The sequence below is a fragment of the Lampetra fluviatilis genome, chromosome 51 (assembly GCF_964198595.1).
Source record: "Lampetra fluviatilis chromosome 51, kcLamFluv1.1, whole genome shotgun sequence".
Classification (NCBI taxonomy): Eukaryota; Metazoa; Chordata; class Hyperoartia; order Petromyzontiformes; family Petromyzontidae; genus Lampetra; species Lampetra fluviatilis.
Window position 1 is genome coordinate 8,697,239 of NC_136325.1, and position 18,797 is coordinate 8,716,035.

The 18,797-nt window shown below is 52.9% G+C and overlaps 1 protein-coding gene across 6 annotated transcripts; it reads right to left on the reverse strand.

Moving 5' to 3' along the window:
- Window positions 1-954: 954 nt before the first annotated feature.
- RCBTB1 (RCC1 and BTB domain containing protein 1) lies at window positions 955-15,262 on the reverse strand. 6 transcript variants are annotated; one of them, XM_078878654.1, is made up of 11 exons: window positions 15,020-15,262; window positions 10,682-10,821; window positions 10,167-10,317; window positions 9,469-9,635; window positions 8,931-9,089; window positions 8,248-8,355; window positions 6,735-6,877; window positions 5,881-6,071; window positions 4,916-5,194; window positions 4,589-4,719; window positions 955-3,787 (listed from the first exon to the last, which is right to left on the reverse strand). In XM_078878654.1, the coding sequence occupies exons 2-11, from the start codon at window positions 10,805-10,807 to the stop codon at window positions 3,647-3,649; spliced, it is 1,596 nt and encodes a 531-aa protein (XP_078734780.1). In that variant the 5' UTR covers window positions 10,808-10,821; window positions 15,020-15,262; the 3' UTR covers window positions 955-3,646. The 6 variants fall into 6 exon arrangements, with proteins under 6 accessions (XP_078734780.1, XP_078734779.1, XP_078734781.1 ...); XM_078878653.1 differs by lacking the exon at window positions 15,020-15,262 and adding an exon at window positions 14,766-14,995 and having other exon boundaries at window positions 4,916-5,188; XM_078878655.1 differs by lacking the exon at window positions 15,020-15,262 and adding an exon at window positions 14,766-14,995 and having other exon boundaries at window positions 955-3,730.
- Between the last annotated feature and the right edge of the window lie 3,535 nt (window positions 15,263-18,797).

The following is an 18,797-nucleotide window of genomic DNA, read 5'->3' on the forward strand; positions in this document are numbered from 1 at the left end:
GTGTGCACACATTGCACCTGGGGGCGTGGGGGGGGTGCGAGGGGGGGGGGGCGGTTAATCGGTTCGGGGTAGACACGTGACGGTCGGATGCGTGACGGTGTACCGTACACGCGGAGGCATGTGCACTCGAAGCGTGCGCGACGGTGTGGGATCGCCGAGATTTTTTTTCCCCCGCGGTTTATACGACGCCGCTGTGATGGCCGTGTCCCGCGTGTGCACAGGGCGTGCACAGGACGTGTGCACAGGACGTTTGCGATGTCACCAGACGGCCGCTATACAGGAGCCACTGTCAAAATAGTGTGCGGGGAACCCGTTGAATAACGCGGAGGTACCCATGGGTCCACGCAGAACCTCTGACCGGCTCTTCTCGGACGAGGAATTCACCAGCTCATCCCACCACATGGATTCTTCGTCAGCTATTTGGAATGCTCGCAGAGACTCGCGCTCGTTACTAGTCTTACAGATGATCGCGTCATCCCCCCCCCCCTCTCTCCACCCCCGCACACGGACCACAGACTCATGTCGCACACGGAAATTTCATCCTTTCATCTTCCCCAACAAAAATGTAAACAGACCAGACGCAGATGGTGGAGAAACTTTACAAAAGGGAAGGCGGGGAGGTACCGAAATGTCAAGCTTTACAAACGGGGGGGCCTTACCTTAATGGGAACAGAAGACACAATGTATCTAGTATTGGCCAAATAACCCAATGCTGAAAAATCTTGCAAATAACCCAATTGTGGGCTTATCCACAGCAGCAAGATTGCCCCCTTTTGTAAACAAAAATTGACAGGACTCTCCTGAAAAAAGATTTGAGACTTGGTGAAGCTTTCATGGGTAAACAAGCGAAACTTATCGTCATTTCAAAAACAAACTCAAAAAAAGGGAAGTCTCTTTCTGCCTCTCACCTCGTACACCCAGACCCCTGGCTTCACGACGAATCACGGCTGGGTTCCGAATCCAGTTTCATCTTAAAATGGGAACCGTGCCTCCCAATCCTCGCCACTCCGTGCCACTCCGTGCCACTCCACATCATCCACAGACACAACCAGAGTTGTATAATTTTGAGCACAAGAAGCTGCAGCGTCTACTGTTAGGAACATTATTTATTTGTGCGATGCTGTGAATGGTCACCCCGTTTACCCGGCTGTAGTTTTTATCTGCCGGCGAATTCCAATAAAAGTCCGATTCGGTATCGCCACGTTGGTCCCAGCGCCTTCTCTTCAAGCTGCGGGAGTGACATTCGTCCGCATCGTCCGTGAACAATCCACTGCTGGATGAAGGCCTCTCGCTCTCCAAGACGTCCGCCGTCTCTCGATGCATCAGTCCGCCTCGCTGCTGCACACAAGCCAATTTAATCACTCCGTCTCCGACGCCCTCTCGCCCATGGTTGTTTTCCTTCGGCTGCCCACTCCATAGTTAAGTGGACCATCGTCTGGGGTTGACATCTTGTCCGCAGACCAAACACTCACATGTTTCAGGGTAGGCACTGGGTCTATACTCAAAACAATTCCTGCCACCTGAACTCAGATGCCATAACCTGGACTGCCCAGGTGGGTCACGTGTGGACAGGTGACAACGGTCGAGATGACCTCTCGAACTTGTGCATGTTCTCAAATCCACACATTCCTCTTTCTGCGTGCGTCAGTCTCTGCACGTGAAACATTCGTGACGAAATAATCAGGTCCGTTCCAACCGCAACTAACCTCACAAACTGAACATTTATTGGCAAATAATTAAAAATATGAGCGACTGCGATTGATATCTAGGACGGCGTGAGAGTTAAGCTACAGCATAATCAACCTTCCAACAACAATGGGTATAAAGTATAAAAACATAAATGCTTGCCACAAGCTCATTACAAGTAAGCAAACTGGATTCACAAGTACGATCTCTGTCATTTGGTACACGTGGAAATTTAAACAACTGGGAGTTTGTGTTGCAAAGTTCATGGACAGAGGCAAATGGAAGGCCCATGATTTTCCGACGTGTCTGAAAGTGGACGTGAATCACATTGACGGAGAGATAACCAGGGTGTGACTGGCATCAGTGTTCCACAGATTGATTATTTTTGGGATATTTTGATTCGACGTGACGTGCGGAAAAAAAACCGATGCAATTCATTGTGGCCACACCGCAAACGAGCTCTCCGCTGCCCATGCCAAGTAACACGATATCACAGACAGAAGAGTTTTAAACAAGGAATCGATCAACCGTATGAACACACAAAACAAACTGATTGTAATTCATAAAAAAAAATTAAGAGCAAAACTAATACTTTCAAAGGCAGCACAAAGTCATGGACCGGCTCTTCATGCTCTGATTGGTCAACAATAACGCACAACCACCATATACGTCACTCCCTGAACTTTCCTGAATTCACAGTCTTCTTTTTTTTAATAACAAACCCAATATTTCTCGCCGATAAACGAGCATAAAGCTAAGTGCCATTGTTTGCTACCGTCCAATGCCGCACGGCGGCTCAGAGCCGTTTGCATGGGTCACATGGGTCACATGGGTGTCAAGGACATGGAGTCAGGGGTCGTGGCTGAGACAGGCAAGGGGCGAATTCCTCGCCAATTTCTGCGATGCAAATGCAGGGCTCATCGCATAGATGTGGCAGCAAGCAGCAAGCCGTGCGGTGCGAGACCCTGCCAGAGTGGCAGATGTGGGGTCAGAGCCAGGGCTAGTACTAATGGCTAGTTGGTTAGGGTTGGAAGCAGGGTGAGTACTAATGGCTAGTTGGTTATGGTTGGAAGCAGGGCTAGTACTAATGGCTAGTTGGTTAGGGTTGGAAGCAGGGCTAGTACTAATGGCTAGTTGGTTAGGGTTGGAAGCAGGGCTAGTACTAACGGCTAGTTGGTTAGGCTCAGGGATAGTGCAAGCTAGTTTTATGAGTAGAGCTACACCAGCTAATCGAATGCTAGCTGGAAGGTACTTTTGGCCTACTCTTCCACGCTGGTCAGTACACACCTTGGAATAGGTGGCAGTAGCCATACACTTTAACCCACGACATGCCGACCGACCGGAGCCGAAGACACGTGTAGGTGAAACGCACGGTGAGGTGAGGTGGGATGCATCGTGAGGTAGTCTCGGGACAGAAACCACAGCTGGGTGAGCAATCGTCTTGGTGCTGGTAGCAGCTCCGCATCCTCACCTCTGTGTACTCGCTTCTCTATTGCGGTCGCAGTGGTACTGTAATAAGTATAGTGTGCTGCGAAGCCAGCTGGCCTCGGTTGAACAGCCCGCTCTTCACGAACGGCAGAGCCACCTTGTGCTCACTAACTCACAGGCACAAACAAACAAAAAATACGTCAAGACAAAGATCCCTCCCCTGTGTAGCCACACAGACTGTTGGGGCAAGCGCGAAGAATGCTGGCGGTGCACAAGATGGGTTGTGTGGCCAGCCTCACGCCCAGCCGTCTTTGGCTCCAACCTGTTGATGTTTACATAAGATACTCATTTAAGGCTAAGTGAACCTTGGGGAGTCCCGAGGCCGGTTTAAGATAACTCGCCGGTGACACACGCGCACTGCCAAAGGCCCCGTGAAAGGACAGATGCGGGGGCACCGGTACGGCGATCGAGCGAGGGTGGGGGGGGGGGCAGGGGAAGACCTTGAGCTGCCTGTACGGCGAGGGGGGCGGCCTCAGTACTTGAAGGCCCCGGCGCGTCCGGCGCGAACGACAAAGTCTTTGATGAGCGGCTCCTCGAGCCTCTCGAACGCCTTGGTCTGCGTGACGGCCGTCAGATGGTTCACGCAGAAACGGAAGCAGAACTCCTCCAGGTCCTGGTGCGAACGTGGCGGTGGTGGGCGGTCGGTCGGTCGGTCGGTGATTGGTGGCCGGTGATAGCAGCGGAGGAGTTGGGTGGCCGCGCCGGGCGGTGTGGCAGGTGAGGCGTGGAGGTTACCCCTCCCAGTGCGACAGGAGAGAAGGGGATCGAATGTGAGCAGCGAACACGGTCGTCGCACACCCTCGCTCGCTCGCGTGAGCTCGTGGCACTGCCGGTGTGTTCTTTACAGCTCCAGCTATGTCAGTCCACTGCTGGATGAGGCCCAGGCCATGCAGGTCGTGAGAATTACTTCGCCACGCTGGTCAATGTGAGCTTGTGAAGGCAGGCAGCATAGATTTCCCGCACCTCTGATGAGCGCGGTTGTTGGCGTATGGTGCAAAAAGAAGTTCAATAGATGTGGCAGCATCTATTGCTGCTCTGCCCCGCTGCTCGCCACAAGATAGCACCCGAAAAAGCCTCCAACACCCGTTGCGCGCCACGGACACCCACCCAAGCACTTAACCTGCTCAGCTTCCGAGACCTGATGAGACCGCGCACGCGCTGCCAGCGATTCTGCCACAATTCACATCCATTAAACTCTCGCGCAGGCCACGTCCACTTCCCTTCGGCTTCCGCTGCACCGTACCCCTCCACCACCGCTAACATATTCATATCCACGCCAGAAACTTATTTTGTTCCATCACCTCTGCTCACACCGTGTGCTACCCAATAACTCGGCACGCCCTCCCTTGGACGAGTGCGGAAGAAGAAGACGACGAAGATGGGCGACTACGGCATCGCCGCGAGGAGCTCGTACCTTGGCGTCGTACTTGACGGCGGCGGCGAACAGCATGATGCCGTTCTCGATGCTGATGCCCTTCTTGATGATCTGCTGGCACAGCTGCTTGAGTCCCAGCTCGCAGTACGACGTGGCCAGGTCGAGTAGGCCTGGCGACACGTGAGCGCGCGCACACACACACACTACAGTAAATAAAAATTATAATAAAATAATAACAATAATACAAAAACCGCCGTCACGAGTTTTCCCCGTTGAGGAAATCTGGCAATGGCGTCGGGAAAAAAAAACCGCCGGTCGCGGTGCAACACGGCACTGCCCCCAACCCCCACCCCTTTCCGGCCTCACCGATGGCGTCCTCTGGCGGCAGGCTCACGGTGTCCGTGTAGAGGTACTGCAGGAAGGCGCGGTAGACGGCGTAGGAAAACTGTTCGATCTCGATCTCGTCTTTGCCGTCCTCGTTCCAGTGCGACTGGAACATGGAGCGGAAGTGCTCACAGCGGATCTTCAGCACCACCTTGTGCACGTGGATGAAGCGCCCGTCGACGCAGAAGCGCAGGTCGCTCGTCTCGGGGTTGTCAAACTCCTTCTTCATCGACTGCGCCATCGTCTCGTGGTCATCTATGTCTGGCCGAGAGGGAGGCGTTCGTGAGTCACGTGGGGGTCACGTGGGGGTCACGTGGGGGTCACGTGGGGGTCACGCAGAGGTCACAATGGAATCGGGGGGGGGGGGGGAGCGAGGGGCAGTTATCGCCAATTGGTCGTAAAGATTTGGACAGTGTGTCCCTCACCTGGTCGAGCCCCCTGCTCCAAATTAGTAACATTTTATAAATTACTCAAATTACCGGATTACAAGACGCGCTGAAATGTACGTCATTGGCGAGTGGGCCGAGACCATCAATTTACTCTGCTTGCGAACCTGTTTAATCACAGGCAGTGGCTGAACCAAGGACTCGAACTCTCAGCGGTGCAAGCTCAGCGCTCCGACAACCGAGCCGCCCGGCTACCTCACGGCATTTCCCTCGTGAAAAGTCACGACGGGAACCTTGCCATCACACACAACTGTGACCTCGAGATAACATTCTTCAGGGCAAGCCACTGTTGGAATTCGCCACCCCGGGCGTTACCGACCAGGTGGCCGAAACCCGGAGTGGAACCCGGCCTCAGCATCTCGGTCCGTCCGACCGACCGACCCACCCGGCCCACCTCTCCCTCAACCCCCGAATCTCGTGGGCCCCGGACGGTCTGCCCCCCACCCCCCCACCTGGCACCCACCCCCCCTACCCCGTGGAGGGGCGGGGCCGCTCTCTCACCAATGGCGAGGAGGCGCCACATGACGGGCGGCGACGCGAAGAAGGCGAACACGTCGTCGGTGCTGGCGAACTGCGTGAGTCTGGGCGCCGCGACCGACTGCCCCCGGCACTGGCCCCACATGTACACGGAGCCCGAGCAGGTGCGGCCCGCCGAGGTGTGCGTAAAGTGGCATGCGGCTACCTCCGTGAACCTGCTCGCACACGCGCGTACACACACACGCGTACACACACGTACGTACACACACGTACACACACATACACTCCATATAGCCTTTATAGACTGTTGGAGAAAGTGCTGTTAACGAGTAGCACCTGTGAAAGTCGGCACGGCACACGAGGGGTTGGGTGGACAGCACCACGCCCGGCCACCTTTCTCTCCCCGATGGTGATGTTAACAGATTCTGCGAGGTTTTAATTTAAAGCCGAGTCAACCTAGGGGTGGCCCAGGGCCGGTTCAGATATTTGTCACCGCTGAGCGGGAATCGAAGCTCCGGCCACCAGGTTCGCATGTGCGGCGTGCAAGCCTCTATATTACCACCCCACACCGATCCACGCACCCACCCACGCACGCACACAGGAGATAGATCATCAGCCACAAATCTATCTCCTGCCGGATGAAGGCCTCCTCAAGCCGTCTTGTCGGGTTTAAAAAGGGTGGGGGGAGGGGGTGGTGGGTGGGGGGAGGGGGTGGTGGGTGGGGGGAGGGGGTGGGGGGAGAGGGTGGTGGGTGGGGGGAGGGGGTGGTGGGTGGGGGGAGGGGGTGGTGGGTGGGGGGAGGGGGCGGTGGAAGGAGGCGGTGGGTGGGGGGAGGGGGCGGTGGGAGGGGGTGGTGGGTGGGGAGGGTGATCCCTGACCTCTCCTCTTCAAAGGAGATCTGGACGGGTGTCTGCAGGTTCGTCTTGTTGCCGATGCCCAGCTGCCCGTACGAGTTGGCGCCCCAGGCGTGGACCGATCCGTCGTCGGCCAGCGCGATGGTGTGAGCGTAGCCACACACGACCTGTCGTCGTGCGTGACAAACACGCACACACACACACGCACACACACGCACGCACACACACACACGCACGCACACACACACGCACACACACGCACCGAGACAAAGACCCCACGTAAAACAGGCTTGTTGAGGCAAGTGCTGTTAGCGAGTAGCACCTATGAAGGCCTATGAAGGCCGCGACAGCACACGAGGGGGTGGGTGGCCAGCACCACGCCCGGCCGCCTTTGTCTCCCTCGTGCTCATGTTTCATACACATTGCCCTAGGTACTCGATCTGGGGGAGGCCGAGAACCGGTTTAGATAATCGTCGCCGGTGTTGTTGGCCGTGAGCGGGAATCTAACTCGGGTTGCTGGGTTGGTAGCGCAGCGTGCTAACCTCTACACTACCCTTCCTCGTATATACACATCAATATACCTGCATGTGTACACGAGTTAATCTATAAATCCATGTATGTATACACACACACACACAAAGACAACATTTCCCCGTACAGGCTGTGAGAGAGGCGATATGGCCGCACAAAAAAGGCGAGCGACAATACATTATGGTTCTGCACTAACTTTGGCTAAATTCCAGCTCTGAGAGAAATAAAAATATCGATACGACTGCCATGACGACGAAGATTACTCACTGTCGGAGGGCAGGTGGGTGAGTGCTGCCCCCTAGTGTGGTCCAGAAGTAATGAGCGTCTAACAAGCCGGCATCTCATTATGCTGCGTACTCTGCGACACAAGGAGGTGCGTGGATATGAATATGTTATAGGCCATTCAATGAGTGTTCATACACGTGGGAGGAAACCACAGCACCCGCAGAAATCCCACACGTGCGAGGGGGCAACACTCTATCCCATACAGATGGAACAAATGTTATTTGTTCGCACTTTGCTGGACCGCCGTAAAAAAAGAACCTATTTTTATTTTACCAGGCGAGGCTCACTGAGCTATGTAGCTCATTTTCAAAAGCGACCTGGCCACAGAAGAAAGGTCAAAGAAGTGGCTTGTGTCCAAATTTATTGCAGCCAAATACTCTTAAATGCACATTTCTAAATGTGGAGGGAAGGAAAAAACCGGAGGACCCGAAGAAAAACCACGCAACCATGGGGAGCACAATATACAGCAGGGGTCAGGGTCGGGATCGAACCCACGACCTTCTGCATACCAGGCGAGGTAGTTAACATCTCCTAGCCACCAAGATGATGACGGTGATGAGAGAGACGCAGACTCCAAATATACAGCAGGCGTCGTCAGGGTCGGGATCGAACCCACGACCTCCTGCATACCAGGCGAGGTAGTTAACATCTCATAGCCACCGTGGTGCCTTATCCGAGCAAGTGAGCGGGACGGTAAGGGACCCCCCCGTTGCGCAATTACCTGCACGATGCAGACGCCCTGCAGCGACGCCAGCCTGCAGGGCGTAGGCTGGTTCACAGTGTTGCCAACGCCCAGCTGTCCATTCCCATTATACCCCCAGCTGTACACCTGCACACGAGGACAAAGACCCCCATCATAGCCTTTCCCAACAGGCTGTTGGGGCAAGTGCTGTTAGCGAGTAGCACCAATGAAGGCCGGCACAGCACACGAGGGGGAGGAGGGTGGCCAACACCACGCCCGGCCGCATTTATCTCCGCAGTGGCGATGTTAACAACACACCACACCACACCATATACTCCTACACTTCCAATTAGCACGGTTGGCTATGTACGGTACCTACATACATAGGTGTCCCATTGCATGCCCATGGGTCACCGTGTAAGTCTATGAGCCAGTTTCTTAAATCTCCCAGTGTCTCTATCCATCTAGCATTGGATAGCGCAAGGTGTGGTTGACTCCACCTGTTCTAAGATGTTTGGCCTGCATGGAAGAGTAGGCCAAATACGCTGTAGAGGGGCTCTCTGGAGCTCTCTCTAGTGGATGCCCGTCCGCCAACAGTGGTGCGAGCGAGAAACTGCAGGGCCGCGCCTCAACCACCGTAACGATGTCTGTGGGAACTTCCCCTCCCCCCCCCCCGTCTCTCCCGGAGGCTCCGGCTCGGGCTGGCTGCGAGAGCCTCTCACCTCTCCGTTGTCCAGCACGGTCATGGAGGAGGTCTGCCCGCACGCGATGCTCACGGCGACCTTGCTCTGCAGACACGCGATGACGCGGCGTGGCGTCGCCTGGTTCGCCGTGGTGCCCGAGCCCACCTGCCCGCAGTTGTTGTAGCCCCACGCGTACACCTGCACGTGGGGGTGGGTGGGTGGGTGGGGAGACGCACAAAGGACAAAGCTCCCCCATGTAGATGTCTTACAGGCTGTTGGGGAGAGCGCTTCTAGCAGAGGTCGCAATCGGGTACCCAATACCCGTACCTTACGCGATACCCGTCTACCCGTACCTAACCGGGTACGGGTACGGGTAGGCCGTGAGTCACTGGTGAGTCACCGTTTGTCACTCATTTCCCAACGTCTTGTCTCTTCTCACAATTCAAGTTCCTAGAATCAACCCACCCGCGCCTGCAACATGGCTTCATCCCAGAGGTCGCAATCGGGTACCCGATACCCGTACCCTACCCGATACCCGGTAAGGAATCAAAACCCGTTTGCGACCTCTGCCACGTACCTCTCCGTCGTCCGTGAGCACCATGGAGTGATGGGAGCCGCACGCCACCTGGGTGACTCGTTTGCCCGCCAGATTGGTGGAGACGGGCGAGGGAACCGCGCCCTGATTGATGCAGCCGTTCCCCAGCTGACTGTAGCCGTTGTGACCCCACGTGTAGACTTCGCCGTCTAAGTTGGAGGGGGGGGGCAGCCGCGGGTACGCGAGGGCCAGAGTTATAAGTTTGGTCGTAAATGTTTTATTTTAATTCACAACTGATTTTTGGGGTAAGGCCACTACGAAATGACCTGGCCAGATTTGTGTCGCTAAGAACCCTCCACCACCCGACACAGCCAAACAAGTTAAACGGTCACACGGCGTACAAGCGCCGCTTAATAACCGCGCCAATATTTATCGTTTCAGCTGACTCGTGGGTTAAGTTGAAGAATTATTCCCACTAAAAAAAAAAAGCCATGACGGTCACCTTGCTGTCATAGACATTCGTTATCAAGAGACAAAACGCTTCAGGAAAATCAATGGTAGCATTAGCCACCATGTGTGGTACCGTTGTCGGGCCAACGGCTGAAAGACCAATATTGCACGACCACAACGCTTTACACCGCACTCCCACCGGTGACGGCACCGGTGACGGCACCGGCGGTTCTACCGAGCCAGCCCTTTCCTCTTCTCCCCGCCTGCCACTTCCCGGCCACCCCCCTCACCGCTGGTGACGAGCAGCACATGGGGTCCACTGCCGTAGCTCACGGAGAGGATCTTCTTGCCGCAGAGTGCGTCGACGCGCCACGGCTCCAGCGTGCTCTGCCCGTCGCCCGTACCCAGACAGCCGCTGCAGTTGGTGCCGATCGCAAACACCTGGGAGGGACGGACGGGAGGGGGGCGGGGGGAGGGGTGAGGGTGTTGTTGTTATTGAGACGAGGGAGGCAGCAACAGAGAGGTCACTTGTTCGATTCGATCTCCCGGCGCGGCAGTTGAAACAACGGTGCAAGTTTATTAAATCTCCACGCCACCACCTCTGTCGACCAAGCAGTAGTAATCAGGGCGCCGCAGTTCGTCGATCGGCCGGTCAAGTGTGGTGGGGTAAAGTGTGGGTATAGCTCTCAATCTAGAGCGTGGCCGCACCGCACAACAACCGGACGCTCGTGGAAAGCGATCGTCGCGTCGCTGGAGCTCGCCTACGGCCGTAGGCAACGTCACCTCGTCCGGGAGCCGTGCTCACCTCATCCGAGTCAGTGACGAAGATGGCCTCGTTTCCCGACGTGCCGAACACGCACGCCTGCCGGATCCTGCGCACCTCGTCCGTGGGAAGCAGCGCGAAGATCGGCCACTTGCAGACGTCCAGCATCGCGTGAGCCGTCGCTGCGAGCACGCGGGAGAGAGTTTCAGGGCGCGGTGCCTGCAGCTACGCGTCTGTCACACTCTTCCGACTTTGCGGTTACAAACAAAAGCTGTGGAGCTCGACATCATCCGGCGATTCACGCGTGGATGCTCGGAGCCGTCTGTGAATGAGGGCGGCCTGGCTGGTGCGATTCTGCTCCGAGGGGGAACACTGACAGCTGGAAAACCAAAACGGGTGTCACTTCAGAGCCGATTGGAGTGGAGATTACGGCTTTGTCATGACGGAAGATAACAGTGGCGATGTTTCGTGTGATACCGGGGGCTGGGATATTCACTGCCTCTTCATATCAGTGTGTGTTGAGATCGGTGTTCTGAGATTCGTGTGTTGAGAGGGTAGTAGTGAATGTTTTCGGTGCTACAGGGCTTGGATTGTTCCTAAAATCGTATCTGTGTGTCACTGCCTTCCGCGCTTAAGTTGGATATTAAACGTGGTTCGGCCATAACCCCTTTAGCGGTTGGCCTCTTGTTGTTGTTCAGTCTCTCTGCCTGCACTCCATCCACTGCACACAACCGAGCCACGGAGAACACGGAATGTGAAGGAGAACAAACAGTGGCACCCGAAACTGCCTTGCACAACTGCTCCCCATTACAATTTACATGATAAAGGCGCAGCCCTGCAATTTCTTACGCCACCGCTGGCTGAAGGAGCCTCCACTAGAGGGGGGACTCTAGAGAGCTCTAGAGAGCCCCCCTCAAGAGGAGAGTGTTGGCCTACTCTTCCACCATGGCCAGACGTTGTGGGAGTAGCCACAATTTACCCCATCACACGCGATATGCCCATCACTCACACCACTGGATAGACAGAGCCGGCGGCGGCGGGTTGGGGGGATTTAAGAACTTTGCCTCATCGTTTCGACTGCCGCATCGCGAGATGGAATCGGTGGTTTCTGGATTCCAAGTCCAGCGTAATCACCATTACACACACACACACACGGCAGCATCCCCATAATTAAATGACCAGAGGTCATTTAAAATTGGTGGAGCGGTTCGCGCAGCGATTAGCACACCGTGATCTGAACCCACCTATTGGAGTTTGATTCCCGGCCCCGGTTAACATCAGTGGCGATTCATATCTAAACTAGTCCTGGACCTCACCACCTTCACCAAACCGTACTGACCAGCGTGGTGAAGTATGGTCACACGGCTCGATAAGCCCCGCATCCAGTAGTGGATTGCCAAAAAAGCTGTAATAAACTATTACGATTGGTTTTATAAGCCACGATTCGTTTTCCCCCGTTGAAACCTGGTTTGACACGGCCTGTTTATCCAAACGTGTTTATGTGACGAAATGTTCATATTTATTTCCTTGACTTAAACGAACCCCATTGTTGATGCGTCTGGGGTTCTGTATACAGACAGGAAAGTGAAGAACTAGCGCCCCCCACCTCTTCCCCCGTGTACAAGGCAGAGATGTGACCTTGATAAGGGCTCACCAGTGTGACACATTAACCCCGGCCCACAAGGTTTGAGAAAACAAAGGACATCATTGATACACCCTTATTTGCACAAGTCGTGAGACGATAACACATGCCATGAATATAGACTAAGAACTGTTTGAACGTGGAACTCTGGCCAACAAAAGTTTCGCAAGCCACGCTTCTATTGATGGGACCCCAGTTCGGTCGAAACCGGTATAAGTGAGGTTTTTTAAAATCTGCGTAAACATATGCAGTACAATACAGGGTGTTTAAAAAAATGTGAACGCTTCTGAGAATTTGCAACAACCACCACATGAAATGTGCTGCTCTGGAGAAGATTCCAGGGCAAGTGTTGACAACGATGGCGAACAAATGGGAGAGACTCTTTGACTTTTTGAAGCTATTAACATTACATTTGTTGCCTCCGAAACGTCGTGATTTTTATTTTATTTTTATTTTACATTTATTAATTTAAAATTTTTACCTACGTGACTTTACCGAAAAACCCTAAGAATATGAATCCTTGCAGTCACGAAAGCTTCAAATCTAGAATTACATTTGTTATCACGTCAGTGTTATTATCCATTATTTATCCATTAAAAACGACAGCCTCATGTAAGTGTTCACATTTTTGAAGCCCCCTGGTACTGCGGAATGCTGCTACACGACTGTGCTCCTGCATGGTGTTAATATCAGCTGACAGGGAGCGAGGGATGGGTGGCGCAGCGGTTAGCGCACCGAGTTATCAACCAACCCGGAGTTCAATTCCAGGCCCCGGGTAACATCAGTGGCTCGGTGATAACGCAAACTTGGCCAGAGACACATTGCGTGGGGAGGCTTTCATCCAGCAGTGAATTGACACTGTAGCTTGTTGTACATTATAAGCAACATCGGTGCAGGATGCTCACGGACAAAAAATCATTGTTGTATATGTACACGTGGTGAAAGCTATCGTTGTCCATGACCAAATAGCGTTCGTCTAGCCCTCAGGCTCTCTCTCTCTCGTCCATTGTTTTTGCTGTTGGACTGTACTATGCGAACCTTTCAACAACCACCAGAGGAACACCACAATCAGGGCTGTACAACACCAAAATCAATCAAGCGGCTCGTCAACTGTTGTTGTTGTTGTTTTGGTTGTTGTACGGTGCTCGGTCAAGTTGAACGCAAACTAAAATAACATCTCAACAACCAGGACGGTGAGACTGCAACAACAACAACAACAGGCTCCAAACCACTCTCGATTCCACTGTTGTGTATGTTGTGGTTGTTGTGGTTGTTATACTGCACTCAACAACGCTGAACACACACAACAACAACCCTTTAGCACAACACTACCACACAACACAACAACCCTTTAGCACAACACTGCCACACAACACAACAACCCCACAATACTACCACACAACACAACAACCCTTCAGCAGTTTAGCACAACACTACCACACAACACAACAACCCTTTAGCACAACACTACCACACAACACAACAACCCTTCAGCACAACACTACCAAACAACAACCATTTAGCACAACTTTACCGCACAACACAACAACCATTTAGCACAACACTGCCATACAACAACCATTTAGCAAAACACTGCCACACAACACAACAACCCCACAACACTGGCACACAACAACCATTTAGCACAACACTGCTACACAACACAACCCCACAACACTACCACACAGCACAACAACCCCACAATACTACAACCCTTTAGCACAACACTGCCACACAACAACCATATAGCACAACACTGCCACACAACACAACAACCCTTTAGCACAACACTGCCACACAACAACCATTTAGCACAACACTCCCACACAACACAACAACCCCACAACACTACCACACAACAACCAATCAACCTTGCAGCTCTTTCTGGATAGTAAAGCCATCGGTTGTTGCTTGCTACTGCTCATGAACCAAGCTGATCGAGCACAGACTCCACAACCATTCAACAACAGCCAGAGCAGCACCACTACACAACAAGAAACCCGAAACGCGGTTCCACTGTTGTTGTTTGTTGTTGTTGTTGTAGCTGCCGCTGTTGTTGTTGAACACAAACCACAACTTTTAACCACGGACACATCACCAACAACATCAAAGCCGGGCTGGAGCAGTGTCGGATTATCCTAGTAGCACAAGTAGCTATAAATGTAGCTACGGGCCCCGCACTTTCAAGGGCCCCGCGATGGGTTCAGTGATTCTGCACTTGCTCTATCACTATAGTACTATAACGCCTTCAACTGTTACGAACGACCGCGTGTTTAAGGTTAGCGATTTGTCGTATTAATGTCTGTAGAGCAAATGAAAACATACAACTACTTTACTATGCAAGTTAAACATTTGTGTTTTCATATTTAAGTTTGTTTTTATACATTTAGGGCCACTTTATAATAACAAATGCTACAGGCCCCGCACTAGCTTAGCCCGGCACTCGTCGAGAATTACAAAAACAAAGTCACCAGCAACACGAACCTGCGACATTCACTTGCGACATTCGTCCCCTTTCCTCGTCAACACAAAGAAAGTTGCCTCAGGCGGGTCGCAACAACAACAAAGGGCTTCGGTCAACAACAACAACAACGACGGCGGTCAACGTTGCAAACGGAGCTTGACGTTCAGCGTCGCTTAATGATGATGATGATGAGAGCTTGGAGCAACTTCAGGCTATCGGGGGTGAGGCGTGGGGGAGAAGCAACAACAGCAGCAGCAGCAGCAGCAGCCGTCACCTTGAGTTGCTTGCAACCCCGGGGGATCAACAATCCCCTCGTCGCTACCTCCCCTACTCCTCGTCGACTTCGCCGTCTCAACGTTTGAAGAGGCCGTCAGTGGGCGGTGGTAGACGACGAGCGGACGCTACAGTACTTTGCACGCAACAACAAGCAACAACAACAACAAGCAGCAACAACAACAACAACAACAAGCAGCAACAACAACAACAACAGGAAGTAGCAACAACCCGCTGAGGCGTGCTGGATGCAACACTGGCAAGGGGAGTCGAATCGATTATTTATAAGTCACGCACACGAGGAATCGATTCCTTGTCATAGTCATCGCTGGCAATGCAACGCACAATGATGAGTTGCACGATGGGAGGGGGGAATCGATTATTTATAAATCATATACGCGAGGAATCGATTCCTTGTCATAGTCATCGTCGGCAATGCAACGCACAATGAGTTGCACAGTGGGAGGGTGGAATCGATTAATTATAACTCACGCACACAACGAATCGATTCCCTGTCATAGTCATCGCGGGCAATGCAACGCACAATGAGTTGCACAGTGGGAGGGTGGAATCGATTATTTATAACTCACGCACACAACGAATCGATTCCCTGTCATCGTCATAGCGGACAATGCAACGCACAATGGGGCGGTGTGTGGGGGAGGAATCGATTCTTCGTGTGTTGGATCGAATCGAAGTCAGAACAATGGGAAACACAAAACAATTGCCCCCCCCACCCCCACCTCCAGCCCAGCATTGTTGCGGCCTTGGCTGGCCCCAGACGCTGCTGATGATCCACTGAAACGCCGAAACCGGGCCCAGTTGTTGTCGCTCGTACCGTGCAAGCAACCATTGCGAGCCGATGCACTTTCCCAGCAAGCACCGTGCGGTGTGTGTGTGTGTGCCAGGCTAGGTGCACTTTGAGGACACTTCACGTGGCCTCAACGTGCACCTAGCCTGGCACAGGCGCCGTGGTGGCGTCACCGTCACTTAGTGGCAAATAGCGGCTGTGTTGGTATTGGAGCGGAGCGGTGGTGCAGCAGTTAGCGCGCTGCGCTACGAACCTGGCGACCCGGGTTCGATTACCGATTATCTGAACCGGTCCTGGGCCTCCCGTAGGTCGACTCAGCCTCAAATGAGTACCTGGTGTGTAAACATCGCCACTGGGGAGACAAAGGCGGCCGGGCGTGGTGCTGGTCACCCACCCCTCTTCGTGTGCCGAGCCACTAGACGGCGCAATAAAATTTTAATTTCAGTATTGTCATTCACTTTAGACATCCCATTTGTCAATCTCATACCTGTCAACCCATACGCTTTATACCCCGTATTCTTGTGCAGGGAAATTTAGTTTTCAGGTCCATACGGCGTACAGCCGTTTCAATACGAGCAAAAAAAACATTGTCTATTCGTTTGTGTTTCTCTCCTTGTGATGGGATTTTGTAGGATTAACTTTGAGAATTATAAGTGCACGGGGGTGACCAATAGGGTCTGAATTGGTCTGTAATAAGTTAGGGCACTGACAGGGGTTTGACAGGTATGCACTCCACTGCTGGATAGTAGTAATATTGCAGTAGATGTATTTGTTTTAATCTGCGTTGCATTTTTACCGTTCGCCTTTTGGCAATTCTCTGCTCTGACGCTGGTGGTGACACTCGGCCATGAAGCAGTAGCAAAGGCAATGCAGATATCATCAGAGCGTGTTGGTTTGCATGTCCACCACAAGTATCTGTGGTTACTGCAATACAGTACTTGGTTCCTTACAAAAATGTTTCGATTTGGTGTTTGAACATCTTTTCACCTCCTGTTGTATTTGCCAGAAAGGGTCAAAACATATTCTTATGTATCCATACGCTCAAAGGTAGTCGTCACCCACTTTTCAGTAAATCTCTGGAGGCCTTCCAGCCCCTAAAGCCCCACGCCTTGATCCGGCCCTGGTCACGTGTTGCCGTGTTTGTGCTCTTAAGAGATACCCGTTAGACTTACCGATTATCATCATCACCCATGGTCAATCCACAGCTGGATAGAGGCCTCCCCAGGCCCTGCGATGCAGCAATCCAACTAGCATTCTGCACACGAGCTAATCACATCGCTGACCCAATTGCAAAATGACCCACTTCGAGGACGATGATGAGGATGATGATGATGATGCAAGTTGTAAGCTAATGACCGTATATGTCATTTGCCGAGCCAATTATAAGTTGATGAAATCAACTCGCGTCCGGGAACTCGACGGATTTTTGCATCGCGTGACCGAGAAAGATGGAGAGGGCTTGAGGTTGGGTGTTCATACAAAAAAAAAGATGACCTAATTGTAGGATTATGGTCTACATGAAAATGACCCAAATGCAAGTTGACCCAGTTGCAAAAGTTCAAGTGATTTCCGGATCAAATGAGTCTCGTTTGACTGGTGCTCATCTCTTGTTTACAGCCCCCGAACCAGTGGCGCACATTCCCCATTCCTTTGGCGGGGGTGGGTGAGTTTATCAATCGGAAAACCGCTGTTGACTTTCACACAAAATTGTAGCAAATTTTATCGGCCCCAAAAGGATGATGGGCTGCAAACCCCCAGAAGCTCAGGATTTTACCTCGCAATCTGATTGCTAGCCCCTCGCTCTACCACTGCACCACGTGGCCGTATTAGTTCAAACCCAACATTAACATTTACATACAATGAAACAATAAAAGGTGAAAAATAATGTAATGCAATACACTATTAGACATTATTGTAAAAAATAAATAAAAAGTCGATCCTAAGTGTGAGTGAATTTTTTTATATTTTAGGCAGGAAATGGCAGGAAATTCGTTTTCAAATTGAGATTTTTTTTTCTGGGGGGGGGGGGGGGCGCCCAGACCCGGGGGGCCCAGACCCCCTGAAAGATTTGGTCCCCCACCAATGTTAACTCCATGGCTACGGCCTTGGTTTAACACCTTGTGGCCCAGAGTTAACGCGTGGCATTGAACCGCGTGACAGCACTTGAGAGTTACCGTGAGTGTCACACGGTTGGCTGCACATCCGTGGCGCCGCAGCCGTCGCTGTGTTTACCACTGGTGAGGTGGGGGTGAGGTGGGGGTGAGGTGGGGGTGAGATGGGGGTGAGGTGGGGGTGAGGTGGGGGTGAGGTGGGGGTGAGGTGGGGTGAGGGGAGGAGGAGGGGGGGGATCTCGTACCCACGTCCTGTTCGTGGCGGTTATGGGGGTTGTCTCGGAGGTCACGGCCGACCCTGGAACGGACATTGAGATTCCAGCTCCACCTCCAGATGGACTCGAGGTATAAACCATTCGTGTTGTATTGTAATTCACGTATTGTCCGGATTAGAAGACGCGCATCATTCCCCCACTCCCCCCCTCCCTGCCCAGTATATTTCTCAACAAAAGTTGGGGGGAAGGGGTGGTCGCGTGTTTTATTCCGGTACGCGTGGGCGCGTGTCTTTGTGTTGTGTGGCGTGACGGTTGAGCGCACTGCGCCACCAACTCGGCGTCCCGAGTTCGATACCCGCTCACGGCTAAAGAAACACATTCCTGCGGAGGGAGCTGGTAGGGACGTTGGGTTGCTCGGTCAATGGCCAGGGTCAACGGCGGCGTGGTGTATTCTGGAAATATGCCCGACTGTGAGGGTGGGCACAAGCCGGCGTGAGTAGGTTTAACGTTGAGTTTTATAAGGGCACCACGGGGTGACCAGCCCCTCCCCACCCAAGCCCCACCCTCCCCTTCCCACCCAGCCCCTCCCTGCACGACGGACACAATAATCCCCTGTGGGCTGGTGTAACCAGGAGGTTCCTA